At 35.8% G+C, this 13,221-nt stretch overlaps 1 protein-coding gene across 1 annotated transcript in view; it reads right to left on the bottom strand.

Annotated features, from left to right (window-relative positions):
• ZNF654 (zinc finger protein 654) overlaps nt 1–13,221 on the bottom strand; it is an 84,667-nt gene that overhangs the window by 59,154 nt on the left and 12,292 nt on the right. The window contains exon 2 of the mRNA XM_008704557.2: nt 127–272. Within this exon, the coding sequence (XP_008702779.1) occupies nt 127–272 (146 nt within the window). The remainder of the gene's footprint in view (nt 1–126; nt 273–13,221) is intronic.

Genomic DNA, 13,221 nt, shown 5'->3' with positions numbered 1-13,221 from the left:
GAGTTTTGGAAATTTCTTTTGAGGGAAGACTTTAGGAAAGGCTCCTTCCACAGAAAAAATAATCAAAAGCCAATTCTCAGCTATGTCAAGAAAAATAATACTTTATAAGAAGTAAAGAGTACTTACAAGGCAAGGCTACTCAAAACATACTGTACGTGCTCACATTCATCCGGGAATGATGCACTGGCTGATGTAAAACAGCAGAGTGCAGTCTGAAGAACCTGAAGCTGTGGCAAAGGGACCTGCCATCTTCCAGCATAATCTTCAACCACCTGATAGGAAAATAATCCAAACAGTACATTATTATAGAAAATGTTCTCAACATCTTGAGTTTAAAAATTATGATGGAACTACTAGATAAATTAAAGCATTAGTTCAGCATGAATACAAATGATTAAGGGGAAAAACGTTATTGTTTATTTTCATACTGTACATCTGAAAATAAAATTAACTATTATCTTTGAAAATGTGGGAAAGAAATACTATATGAATAATCATACTGTCCAACTGCCAAATCTTTAATAAACTGTAACAAAGTCCTTCACCTCCTATATCCAGCCTTTGTCAAAACATCAATTATCAAAGATTAAGATAGCTAGAGAGTAGAATATAGTAATAAAGAAAATTAGAAATGAACGTGATTATTATTACTATTTATTAAAGACTAAATTCTAAGCATTCTGGCACCAATGGGTATTAAAAAGATATAGTGGCATGATGCTCTGATTATAAAAGTTTAAGCTATACAATATGATGGAGAAAAGAGTCCAGAATATAATTAGTCTTGGCTCTGTCACTTTACTAGCTTTATGAATTTGGATAGGTCATCTTCCTTGTCTATGCATTAGTTTCCTCACTATGAAATAGAGATAATAATGCTTCTCTTGCAGGTTTACTGTGAAGCCAAATTAGGATAATTTATGAGAAAGCATTTTAGAACTATCAATTGCTATAAAATGTTAATTATGATTTCTCATATATAAGACTGCTAAACTGTTTTTATATGACCCACAAGCTAAGAATGGATGTTACATTTTTAAATGGTTGAAAAAAAATATTTTATGATGTCTAAAAATCATATGAAATTCAAATTTCAATGTCCATAGTGCTTTACTGGAACATAACCAGATTCGTCCTTTTACATCCTATCTATGGCTGCTTTCCTGCTATAACAACCAGTTATATAGTTATGACAGAAATCATACGGCTCACAAAGCCTAAAATATCTAATATCTGCCCCACTACAGAGAAAGTTTGCCAACTCTGTTTTAAAAGCTGGAAAAAACAGAACAGAGTACAAAAGCCAAGAACACTCAGAGCTCAAGGACTTTTCACACTCATTATTTCCTCTTAGGAGAGAATTTTCCATGGGTCTCTTGTATTTCTACAGTTTTTCAAAAAAAGGCCTGACTGCCTTCATCTTTTCAAAGATATTCATAGGCAACAGCCTTGAAAAGGATGATGTCTCCCTCCACAGCAGTGAGCCTGTTATCTATTTAGCATAATCACAAGGTCATCTCCCTCTGAAGCAAAAGCCAGGCAGACACACTTGTAGACCATTATAAAAGATTAGGGTTCCCTAAGCTTGGGCTTCCTCAGCTATGATAAAAACTCACTGTGAGTGCAGGATCCACCTATGCCACTTACATCACCTTTGTAAGAGTGGAGGGGAAAGGGGAACCACCACGAGCATGAAGCTCATGCTGCTTGCTGTGCCATGAGTAATAAAGTCCATTATCTCTGACCCAGGAGTTTCATGTTTTCTGCCAATATCCATGAAACTGTGGCAGGCTAATTTAGATACAATCTTATACCATTCACGGTTCTCTGACAATTCCAAATTGCACTACCAGAAAGTTAACCGGGAAGTAAAAATTACTACTGTGATGACTCCAAATAGGACAAACTTTTCTAAACTACCAAAGGCAAAAAAAAAAAAAAAAAAAAAAAGTTACACTGTGGTTACCTGCCTTTAAATTCTCTCTTCACTAGAGTGTTTGACCAACTTTATTAGCCTCTTTTTGGCCACAACACCATTCCGATGACACATAAAATATAGGTAACCTGACAGTCTCATATCTTCCTGTCCTCCTTCCCAAACAGTTTGCCCTAATCCATATCTACTTATAACCTTATTCACTTCCTATTTATGGGATGAGTTTATCTCCTTAGAAAAGAAACTTTCTATTTTCTCAGCTTCTATTCTTACTATACCCTCATTCAACAAGATTCTACTACTAATATACGGCCTGATCTAGCTGAGCCCAAACCTAACACAATAAAAGTCCTTGTGGGCAACACCTCCAATAGGTTTGTTAGAATACCTATGAAGGGATAGAAACAAAATTACTGAAACTTACATATCTTCTTACACTGTTCAATATCATGCCAGACACTGCTAATACCCTGTAACATTAATCTAACACTTTAAGACTCACTATAACACTATATTTCTCTTTTAAATATTTTCCTTAAAACATGTGAAATTGTACATTATATTGCCCTTTTATTTGAAATTTTTCTCCTGTGCTATCATAAGCACTCAGTTAATGAAAGTGGACACTATGACATCATAATCTGAACATGCTCTAACAGGCTGAAGTACAGCAAGCAACACATCTTCTATTTTTCTTTTTCTTTTGCATTCTAATAAGTAACAGTCTTTACATAACGGCCAGAATAATGTTGAAGTTGCTGCAAAGAAAGGAAAAGTATTTACCTGGATCTTTAAAATCAACCATTGCTACAGTTCTAAATTCTTCAAGAAAATGGTCTAAGAAACAGGATCAAGATCAATAGTCCATTAGAGATTGGTAAAAACCTTTTTTTTTTCATTCTGAAGGGTATAATAAACATACTGCAATGCAATTTACTATAATTTATAGAAACTACATGAATACTGCTGAAGTTACAGGCTAAGGTCAAAAGCATGCCATAATATAAGAGGAGGTGAAGAGAAGGGCAGAGCTACTGCCAAAGAAGATGCTGGAATCATGCAATGATCCTACAGCATTTTCTCAGCACTCCCATTTACAGGAGCATATATCCTGATCTAAAAGGGATGTAGTACATATTATATACTGCCATATATTCATTTACCAAGGCAAATTATTGTGAGAATGAGCACAGATTTATTCTCTGGCAAAACTGTCAAAAGACAGACTTACTGTAAACCCATTCAGTTAAAATTACATTCATTATTTAAGAACATTAAGATACATCATCCAAATCACTATGGAATGAAAAGTGTCCCTAAAATTCATATGCAATCTATGCCTTGAATTAATTTGCTAACTTTCTAAATACCTAAAGCATTGTAATAGACATTTAGTCTTTTCCCCACCCCCTTCTGTATGACTATGTTATTCATTTGTAATATAGCTACTATATATATAAATAATCCCCTAGCTCTGTCTACTGAGAGGACATAGGAGCAGTAACACCCCAGTAGCAATATATACACTTAAGGACCAAATCTTGGTTTCTAAACACTATTCTCCAAAAAAGAAACTTGGACTCCTCAAGGCCTCCTCCAGCAGGCCTGAAGCAGGGAAAACACAGATGAGAATAGAACATTTTCTGGTTCCAGAAAGTACTGAAATGCTGAAAAAAATCATGGGGTATAAAAACACAGGAGCCAACCTGAAGGATCTCCTAAGTGCTAAAGTTGGAACAATTTAAGCGACAAAATAAATTATAGTATTGTACTTTAATCCATAGAACAAGATAAATATCCAGGATACAAATAATCAGATAAATAAATGTTAGAGATGAGACAGCACTTCCTCACAGTAAAAATCCCAATTAATAAACACAGAAGAGGGGGCGCCTGGGTGGCACAGAGGTTAAGCGTCTGCCTTCGGCTCAGGGCGTGATCCCGGCGTTATGGGATCGAGCCCCACATCAGGCTCCTCTGCTATGAGCCTGCTTCTTCCTCTCCCACTCCCCCTGCTTGTGTTCCCCCTCTCGCTGACTGTCTCTATCTCTGTCAAATAAATAAATAAAATCTTTAAAAAAAATAAACACAGAAGAAAAGAGATATAGAGAATTAGCATTAGGCAAATACACAGTAATGAATGCTGAAGACAAGATCCATATATCAATGCTAATATTTGTGGGTAAAACTTTGAGGCAGGGGTGCCTGGGTGGCTCAGTTGGTTAAGCAGCTGCCTTTGGCTCAGTTCATGATCCCAGAGTCCTGGGATGGAGGACCACATTGGGCTCCCACTTAGCAGGGAGTCTGCTTCTCCCTGTCCCTCTGCTCCTCCTCCAGGCTCATGTGCTCTCTCTCTCTCGCTCTCTCTCTCACTCACTCTCTCTCTCAAATAAATAAATAAATAAATAAATAAAATCTTAAAAAAAAAAAAGTTTGAGGCAATGCTGGATTTGCAGTCTCAAATTATCTCCCCCAAGACATTTATCAACTAAAAATAAAGGTAGTAACTTAAGAGAGTGTAGAAACCCCACAGACACAAACTTAACCAAATCATCAAAGTAAATATCACCAGTAAGTAATACAACATATCATCATCACAAATCTCTTCATATGGCATACCAAGAAAGAAGCAATGGCATTTTAGTGCTACTTTTGCCAAAAATGCCTAACCTCATTCCAATCATGAAAAATCATCAGATAAACCCAAACTGAGGGATTTCTTTTTTTTTAAGATTTTATTTATTTATTTGACACAGAGAGAGAGACAGCCAGCGAGAGAGGGAACACAAGCAGGGGGAGTGGGAGAGGAAGAAGCAGGCTCCCAGTGGAGCATGGAGCCCAATGTGGGGCTCGATCCCAGGACTCTGGGATTACGCCCTGAGCCGAAGGCAGACGCTTAATGACTGAGCCACCCAGGAGCCCCAAAACTGAGGGATGTTTTACAAAAAAACTAATCAGTATTCTTCAAATGTGCCAAGGTCATGAAAGATAAGAAAAAAACTGAATAAACTGTTACACACTGGCAGAGACTAAGGGTAAATAACAACCAAATACAATGTGAGATCCAGAAATAACATTCTGGAACAAAAAAATCATCAGTGGAAAAACTGTTAAATTTCTAATAAGGTCTGTAATTTAGTGATTATTATACCAACGTTGCTTTTCTGTTTCTGATAATTGTACTATATTTAATAAGTATAAAATAAGTTCAGTTTTTAAAACTTTAAAATGTTTTTTTTTTATTTTCACCTTTTCGCTCAAATTTCAATGTTCTAATTTATTTTCTAGATGCCATTTTATAACATAAGCATAATTCTACATTTACTTTCCTTACTTTGTTACCTAACTACACATCAAGATTTACCCTTGCCTATGGGTATTTTTTTAGGGTCAGATGGAAAAATAAATCAGGTAGATTGGCAGCACTGTAGAAAGAGTACAGGTTTTAGAATCAGACCTGCTTTTGTCATTTATTAGTTGTGTAAACTTAGCAAAATTATTATACTTCTGTCTCAGTTTCCTATAAAATAAATTTAGTAAAACCTTAAGAGCGATGAGAGAAGTAAGAGAATATATTAAAATCTAGGATAGGCACACATCAGTACACTTTAAGAAAATAGCGAAGGTAAGCGTACTTTTCGACTATTTCATTGCATCAGTTTTAACTAGTTAATTATTAGTTTCTAAGTACGATGAATTACAACAAATATTATGCACTTTTAGCAGGAGACAGGCCACTTCCAAATAAAATCTGTTCAAAAGCTACTGGAGTTTCAACTATTTAGTTCAATACTCATTGTCAAATGATGCATATCCTAGATACGGCAATACAAATAAAATGCTTCATGCCTGAACAGATACCTGAGGATTCCTTTTTTTTTTTTTTTAACAGTTTTCCATTGAGAATAAAAAAGATAAAGAAGAGTTCTATACAAAACAAGAGTCACTGTCATTTGACTTTTTCTATCACAATAGCCATGTAAAGAAAATCTAAAATTAAAGTCATATTTTAAAAACCCACCAAAATGGTTTAGAAATAGATCCTAATAAGTTAAAAGTTGTTTGGAATCTGCAAAGGACATAATCTTTAGTAACAGACAACCTAAAACCCAGTGCTTTGGGGGCTTAATTAAGCATAATGTTTATTCAGCTCACTACTCCTTAAATAGGTATTTCTGCAACATTAAGGTCTTAAATAGGTTCTGTGAATGTAGTAAGACTCAACTGTTTACAAAATGGAAAATGGAGTAAGCACCTCTAAATCTTAATATCCCATACAATCTTTTTTTTTCCAGATGTTATTTATTTATTTATTTGAGAGAGAGAGGGAGAGCACGTGTACATGGGGGTAGGGGCAGAGGGAAAGGGAGAGAGACAATCTCAAGCAGACTCCACACTGAGCACTGAACCCAATGGGAGGCCCAATCTCAGAACCTGAGATCATGACCTGAGCCAAAATCAAGAGTCAGATGCTCAACCAACTGAGCCACCCAGGCACCCCTTAATATTCCATACAATCTTACTATTAAAAGGAATCTTCATGATTATCTAGTCAAAGCTATAAACCAAAGCAAGTATATCCATTACAGTATCATTGCCAGAAGGCTCTCATCTCCTCCTTGCGTTTTCTGCATCCATATGGTATGAGACAAGCCAGAGTCTTCCGTGTGGTTGCCTGAGCCTGCTTAAAGACCCAACTTGCCAAAAAGAACCCAAACCCCCCCCCAAAAAAACAAAAAAAACCATCCCAGTTTTTCTCTTAAGTTGACCCAAAGAAGAAATAGGCTCATTTCAAATACTTTATTTTTTTAAATATTTTATTTATTTATTATAGAGAGAGTGAGTGAGCAAACAAGCAGGGAGAACGGCAGGCAGAGGGAGAAGCAGGCTCCCCGCTGACCAAGGAGCCTCATGTGGGACTTGATCCCAGGACCTTGGGATCATGACCCAAGCTGAAGGTAGATGCTTAACTGACTGAGCTTCCCAGGTGTCCCTCATTTTAAATATTTTAGACAAATTTTGATCCCTGTCAATTTTTCATTTGATTCCAAACTCACTAGGAAGAATAATATATAAATGCTTCCCTCATAAACATTAAAACTGGCAAATAAACAAGTGAACCCCAAAATATATGCACAAGCAAATGCATATGAACATCAAATCAGAATGCAGGATGCCAGTGGTATACACAGATGCGTGTGCACATAATAATGACTTAACGAGCTTGCACTAAACAGAGCTCTGCGTCTGACTTCAATTCAGCATGGCCTACCAGGTATGGCTGAGGCACTGATTTTATTATTACATTTTTTAAAAAATGTCCTTTAGTCATATAGGGGTTTAGACATTAATAGGTGGAAAATTTTTTGTTCTTTCTGTCTGGTTTCTCAAACAACTACAAGTCAGGGGATTAAACTGAGAAGTTGGTTAAATTCCATATGCGTCTTATAACACTAGTGTGTGAATGTCTAGCCTGTAAGTTGTTAGTCCTGTGGAATATTATTGGGCCATAAAAAAGAACGAAATCTTGCTATTTGCAATGACATGGATGGAGCTGGAAAGTATAATGCCAAGCAAAATAAGTCAGTCAGAGAAAGGCAAATACAATTTCACTCATATGTGGAATTTAAGAAACAAAAAAAAAAATGCACAAAGGGAAAAAAGAGAGAGAGAGAGGGAAAAAAGAGAGAGAGAGGGAAAAAAAATCAAGAAACAGACTCTTAATTATAAAGAACAAACTGATGGTTACCAAAGGGGAGAGGGTTGGAAGGATGGGTTAAATAGGTAACGGGGATTAAAGCATACACTTGCTGTGATAAGCACCAGGTGAGGTATGGAACTGTCAAATCACATATTGTACATCTGAAACTAATATAACACTGTATGTTAAAAAAAATAAAATTTCTTATTTTGACAAAAACTGAAAAATAAATGGTTAGTCCTAGATCAGGTGAACTAACTCTGTTCCTCCCCCTCTTAATTTTGTTCTCAAAGAGCAGCTCTTAGATTCATGTGGACTTGTCCAAAGGCTTCTGAACTCAGTGTCACAATATGATCTCAAGTAGCTTCTGGAATGGATAAGTACATAAATCTAATCAAGGCTGCAGATGTGAAGATTTTATCTGAGTTCAACAAAGATGGCCAGTAGATTTTACCAAGTGAACAGATGAAGAAGAGTCAGATTCCTTATTATATAGGACATAAATCACTTTCTTATGCTGGGACAGAAGAAAAATTCAATGGAATTATTACAAATTCAAAGGCCAAAAGAGACACTTAAAAGGTCCATGCATCAAACACTAACTTTAGGTACCAGATTTGCTCCATCTCAAGAACTAAACTTGCTTAAAAATGATGTACTTACAATTAAAATAACAGTGGGAGAATTAAAAAATAAAAGGAGGTCATGTTGATAAAGATGGAAGAGGGGTACTACCTTAAGAATAAGTTCACTCTTAAAATTAAGGCTAGATAGGGGCACCTGGGTGGCTCAGTCTGTTAAGCAGTCTGACTCTTGATTTCCGCTCAGGTCATGATCTCAGAGTCATGAGATGGAGCCCTGCGTCAGGCTCCGTGCTCAGTGGAGAGTCTGCTTGACATTCTCTCCCTCTCCTGTCCCTTTGCCCCTCCCCCTGCTCCCTCTCTTTCTCAAATAAATAAATCTGAAAAAAAAAAAAAGAATCAAGACTAGATAGACAGGAAAAAAGAAAAAGGAAATACATATATACCAGAATTATGTGCTCTTAAAAGCGGAATTAAGGGGAAAAGAATATTTTAGTTGTTCCTCATTAGAAAGAAAGGGTGACTAGTTCCAAAGGTATGTAACAGGAATGGAAGGTAACTTTGGATGAAAATCTCAGAGTGAACCAGACTAGAAATCCAACTATGGCAATATGTTCTTTTAAAGAAATAGAAAGTCCATAATAAGAGCAAGTGAAAAACCACACCTTGAAGATCATTATATAAGGTAACATAAAATCTGTACAGATTTGAAGGTAAAAAAAAAAAAGAAGAAGAAGCTGGGAGAGTACCTTAAAATATCAGAAGCATTTCATGGACATTTCAAATTACTAGTTATTATGGAGGGTAATGTATGGTATGGCACGGTGCCACAATGGAAAGTGCCCAAGAAACTCAAAGTCAGGCATCAGAGAGTGAATAAGGAAAGCAACACTGAAGAAAAACAAAATAAGAGATCAGTCCTAGGTCTGAGGTTGAGCTGATAAAATTTTAAGTCAGAGAGATGAGAGTGGGCAAAATCTGTTTAATAATGAATGCTTTTCAATGAACTCAAAATTCCTTGACTTTCATCTATGACATGGGAGATCTTACAAGAGGTAACTGTAGAACATTCAAACCTGGGCCCAAAGGCAAAGAGAAAGGAAAAGGAAGACAAAAGAAGCCAACTTAAAAACAGGCTAAAATGTAAACAAAAACAAAAACCAGCCATGGTTATCTGAAATAGTGTAACCTACTATTGCTGAAAGGAATGTGACAAAAAGGAATGTTTACACTGCCAATGAAGTAGAACAAATGATGCAAGGCCCAGAACAGTTAAAAGCAGAATAAAGAAAAGGTCTAGAGGAGCAAGTGGCAAAAGAGATATTGTTTTCACTGGGTTCCTTTAAGCACAGACATCAGAAACATCAAAAGCAGCTTCTTTTCTGGTACCTGTTTATGGTTCTTACCCAAATAATACAAATATGGGGCACAACAGGAGTGCTTCTATGGTTTTAGCTCAATAGGCCTAAGAATCTCAGGGAAGATGGCAATATCCAAGGTAGCACAGGACTAAAAATGTCTTGGCACAAGGCTGGGGACAAAAAAATCCAGAGATAAGGATAGAACACTGGGGCTTTGGAAATTGCAGGGCTGAAGTCTTCTGGAGATTGTGCCTTGAACTTGCCACACTACAAGTAAGTGATACACTATTTACAAGAGATAGTATAGAAGCTGTGCCACTAAACAGAATGCACACTTATTACAGCACAGGAACGCCAGGACTATACAGAAGAAATGGAAATTAAAAGTTTTTAATATGAAAAAAATCTAAAGGAGGAAACATCAAACACATTCTAGTGCCCCAGGCTGCCTTCCACAGAAATTTGCAAACTTTGCAAGGCAGAAAATTCAGGTACACTTTCAAGGAAGTAGTAATGTTCAGATTAAGTTAGCTCCCATTGCCCCCCAAAATATGGTTAACATACAGTGGCACAATCAACCACCTCATGAATTTTCCCAGTAAAACTTAGGTACAATTTCTAGACTCTGGCATTTGGCAGAACTGACTGGCATCCTAGTGAGGTTGAAACCAAAACTGACTTGATATCCTGTTTCCTGTGCACCCACCTTCCCTGTGATATCACTAAAATCTACTGGCAAAAGTAGTGCGAGTCAACTGGACTATGTACTAAATTGAAGGAATTACTGTTCTAAATTTAATGGGTATCAGACTGGGTAGAGTAAAATTTTTGCCCTACTGACCTTCTAGATTCTTTAAAAAGCTAGTAAGACACAAAAGAAATTGGGAGTTAAATAATTCTCTTTTAGAGAAGTGAGAAAAGCTACTCCCAACCAGAGGAAGACTACCCAAGCTACAGCTCTAGAAAAATCCCCACCTCTAACCACAGGGGCACAGAAGACCCACTGGCTCTGACTAAGCAATATTCTGGAAGGGAAGAATTTGGGATCTTACTCTCTTTGGATTCTTTGTGAACCTGATAATGGAAGACAATTCATTTGATCAAATTTGATACATTATTAGTTGTGTTGACATTTGGTCCCCTGTCCCTAAATTAAAACCTGAAAAGATATTTTAAACTTAAAAAAGATCATAGGTAAGTTAACACTCAAACACAGAAGCCTCCTCTATTAAAAAGCCTTTACTCCAAGTACTAAAGTATTACTAAAAAGAGAAAAGAAATTATGAGTTCTGTATTTTAATAAACTTTATCATCGGTTACCTGAAAATGCCTTGTTCTTAAATGGGAATGCATATCCTCAACATTAAAAAAATGTCCATTCTGGCTAGTGATTAACAATTTCTGTTCCTCTTTTTTTTTTTTTTTTTAGAATGTACTAGCTCTTCAAACCCAGTAGTCAAACTGTACTCTTCATTTAAATCCCTTAATTGTTCCTTCTACCATTTACTACTAATATTACCACCATATTCTTAGACATTTCGACTAGAAACCCAATGCAAATTCATAAAATTCTTTGTTCCTGTCTCCACATTTAACCAGATGTTAAATACTTTATTTCCGTATTTCTTGATATTATTCTTGTCTTTCCCATTTTCATTGCCACTATCCAGTTGGGCCCTCAATCGCTCTTTTTCTGAAATATTCCAATAGCTTCCTTTTGTCTAGGCTTTCATTCATTACTTCATCAATCAAGTCTGTTTTAAAACAGGATTTCAATAATGGTACTGTTGTGCCCTTGAACCTAAAATTCAAATTCCTAAGCCAAGATCTAGACCAATCCATTTTTTCCAATCTTAATATGTACCAATACTTTTCTGAATATATGTTCTACTCCAGTGGTTCTCAAACTTTAGTATGCATCAGAATCATCTGGAGGCTTGTTAAAAACACAAACTGCTGGGCCCCAACCCAAGTTTCAAGATTTAGAAGGTCTGGGGTGCGGCCGAGAATTTGCATTGCTAATAGTGTACACATTCCTATTGCAGGTCTGGGGAATCACACTTTTTTAAGAAAGACAGCCCCACACAATTAACTACCCCCATTCATAAATACATCATATCATCTACCTTTTCACAAATTATCTGCTCTACTTATAATTTCCTCCTACTCATACCACTTTCTTTTTCATGTCTACACTTTAATATTAACAATTTTTTAAGACTCAATTCAAATGTTATCTCATCCACTAACACTTTCCCAAATTATGACTATCAGAGGTAGTCTCTCCAGTTGAACTTCGAGAGGACTTAATATACATTGTGTTAGTGGGACTAGCCATCATTTCGCTGTTTTAGGTTTATTTATATTTATTCATTCATTTATTCTAAGCTTATTGAGTGCTTACTGTGTACCAAGTACTCTAATGCTTTCATTTTTAGTGAAAGGAAAATTGGTACACAAATATATGTTAGATAGTATTAAGTACCTTGGAAAAAAAAAACAAGGTAAATGGAAAAGGGAATGCTAAAGATGTGATGCTACTTTATACTTTATGTGGGGTGTTCAGGGAAGGCTTCCATCTCTCTTATTAAAAGGATGTTTGAGCTGGGTCCTAGAGCAAATCATATAGAAATCCAAATGATAAGCGTTTCTGGCAGACAAAACAAAAGCCAAGTGCAAAACCAAAGGGCAAAGGGCAAAAGTGCTAGTGCAGCTGAAGGTAATTAGTGGAGGCAAAGAGTATTATGAGACTAATCAAAGAGACAGACAAGAGCCTGATCATGAAGCACTATAGTCCACTGTAAGAATTTTTGTTTTGTTTCTGAGACATGGAAGGTTTAGAAGAGATCTCACATGTCTTTAAAAGGATCGCTTTGGCTGTATGGAGAATAAACAGAAAAATTGGAAGCAGAGAGATAAAATAATCCAGGGAAAAGATAACTGTGGTTTGGATCAAGGTTCTAACAGTGCATACAGTAGTCAGATATGTCTTTTTTCCCTTACCAGATGATTCACTTCCTTGAAGGTAGAGGTTGTGACTTTTTCCTCCTTAAATCTCCTATAATCATTAAAATGAAGCTTTTCACATAATTTACAGCCAACTTTTTTCTTTTAGGAAAGAAAAATTTCTATGACACTTTTATGGTACTTCATGTATCTAGAGCTATGCCTAAAATAATTAAGGATAATTCAACTGATATTAAGAAAAAGTAAGTTATATACTGTTAGATACATATCTAACATTTTAAGAGCACCTATTAAGTTATCAGCACTTAATACTTGAAGGTAACTTCAAAGTATAAAAGAGAGAACAAAGAATCTCAAGAGTTTAAGAAAAATGATTTCAGTTAATATAGAAAATTAAGAAACTATAAATACAATTTTTTTTCATAAAATCAAGAAGAGTTAAGGAGCCGCATAGTAAGAGTTAAGTGCCAAGAAGAGAAGCAAAAATTCCATATCCACTAGAAGTATATAAACACAGGATGACACATAGGAAATCAAAATAATAAAAGGATAAATGAATTTTAAGATCCTCATAACTTAGTTCTACCTATTTTTTTTTACAACTTTCTCCTCTCTAGATCATAAGTTATATATGCTCGCTAGTAAATTGGGATTATATATGAAAACAAAATCATC

The sequence above is a fragment of the Ursus maritimus genome, unplaced genomic scaffold (genome assembly GCF_017311325.1).
Source record: "Ursus maritimus isolate PB19 unplaced genomic scaffold, ASM1731132v1 scaffold_4, whole genome shotgun sequence".
NCBI lineage: Eukaryota > Metazoa > Chordata > Mammalia > Carnivora > Ursidae > Ursus > Ursus maritimus.
This window is presented reverse-complemented; position numbering and strand designations above follow the sequence as displayed.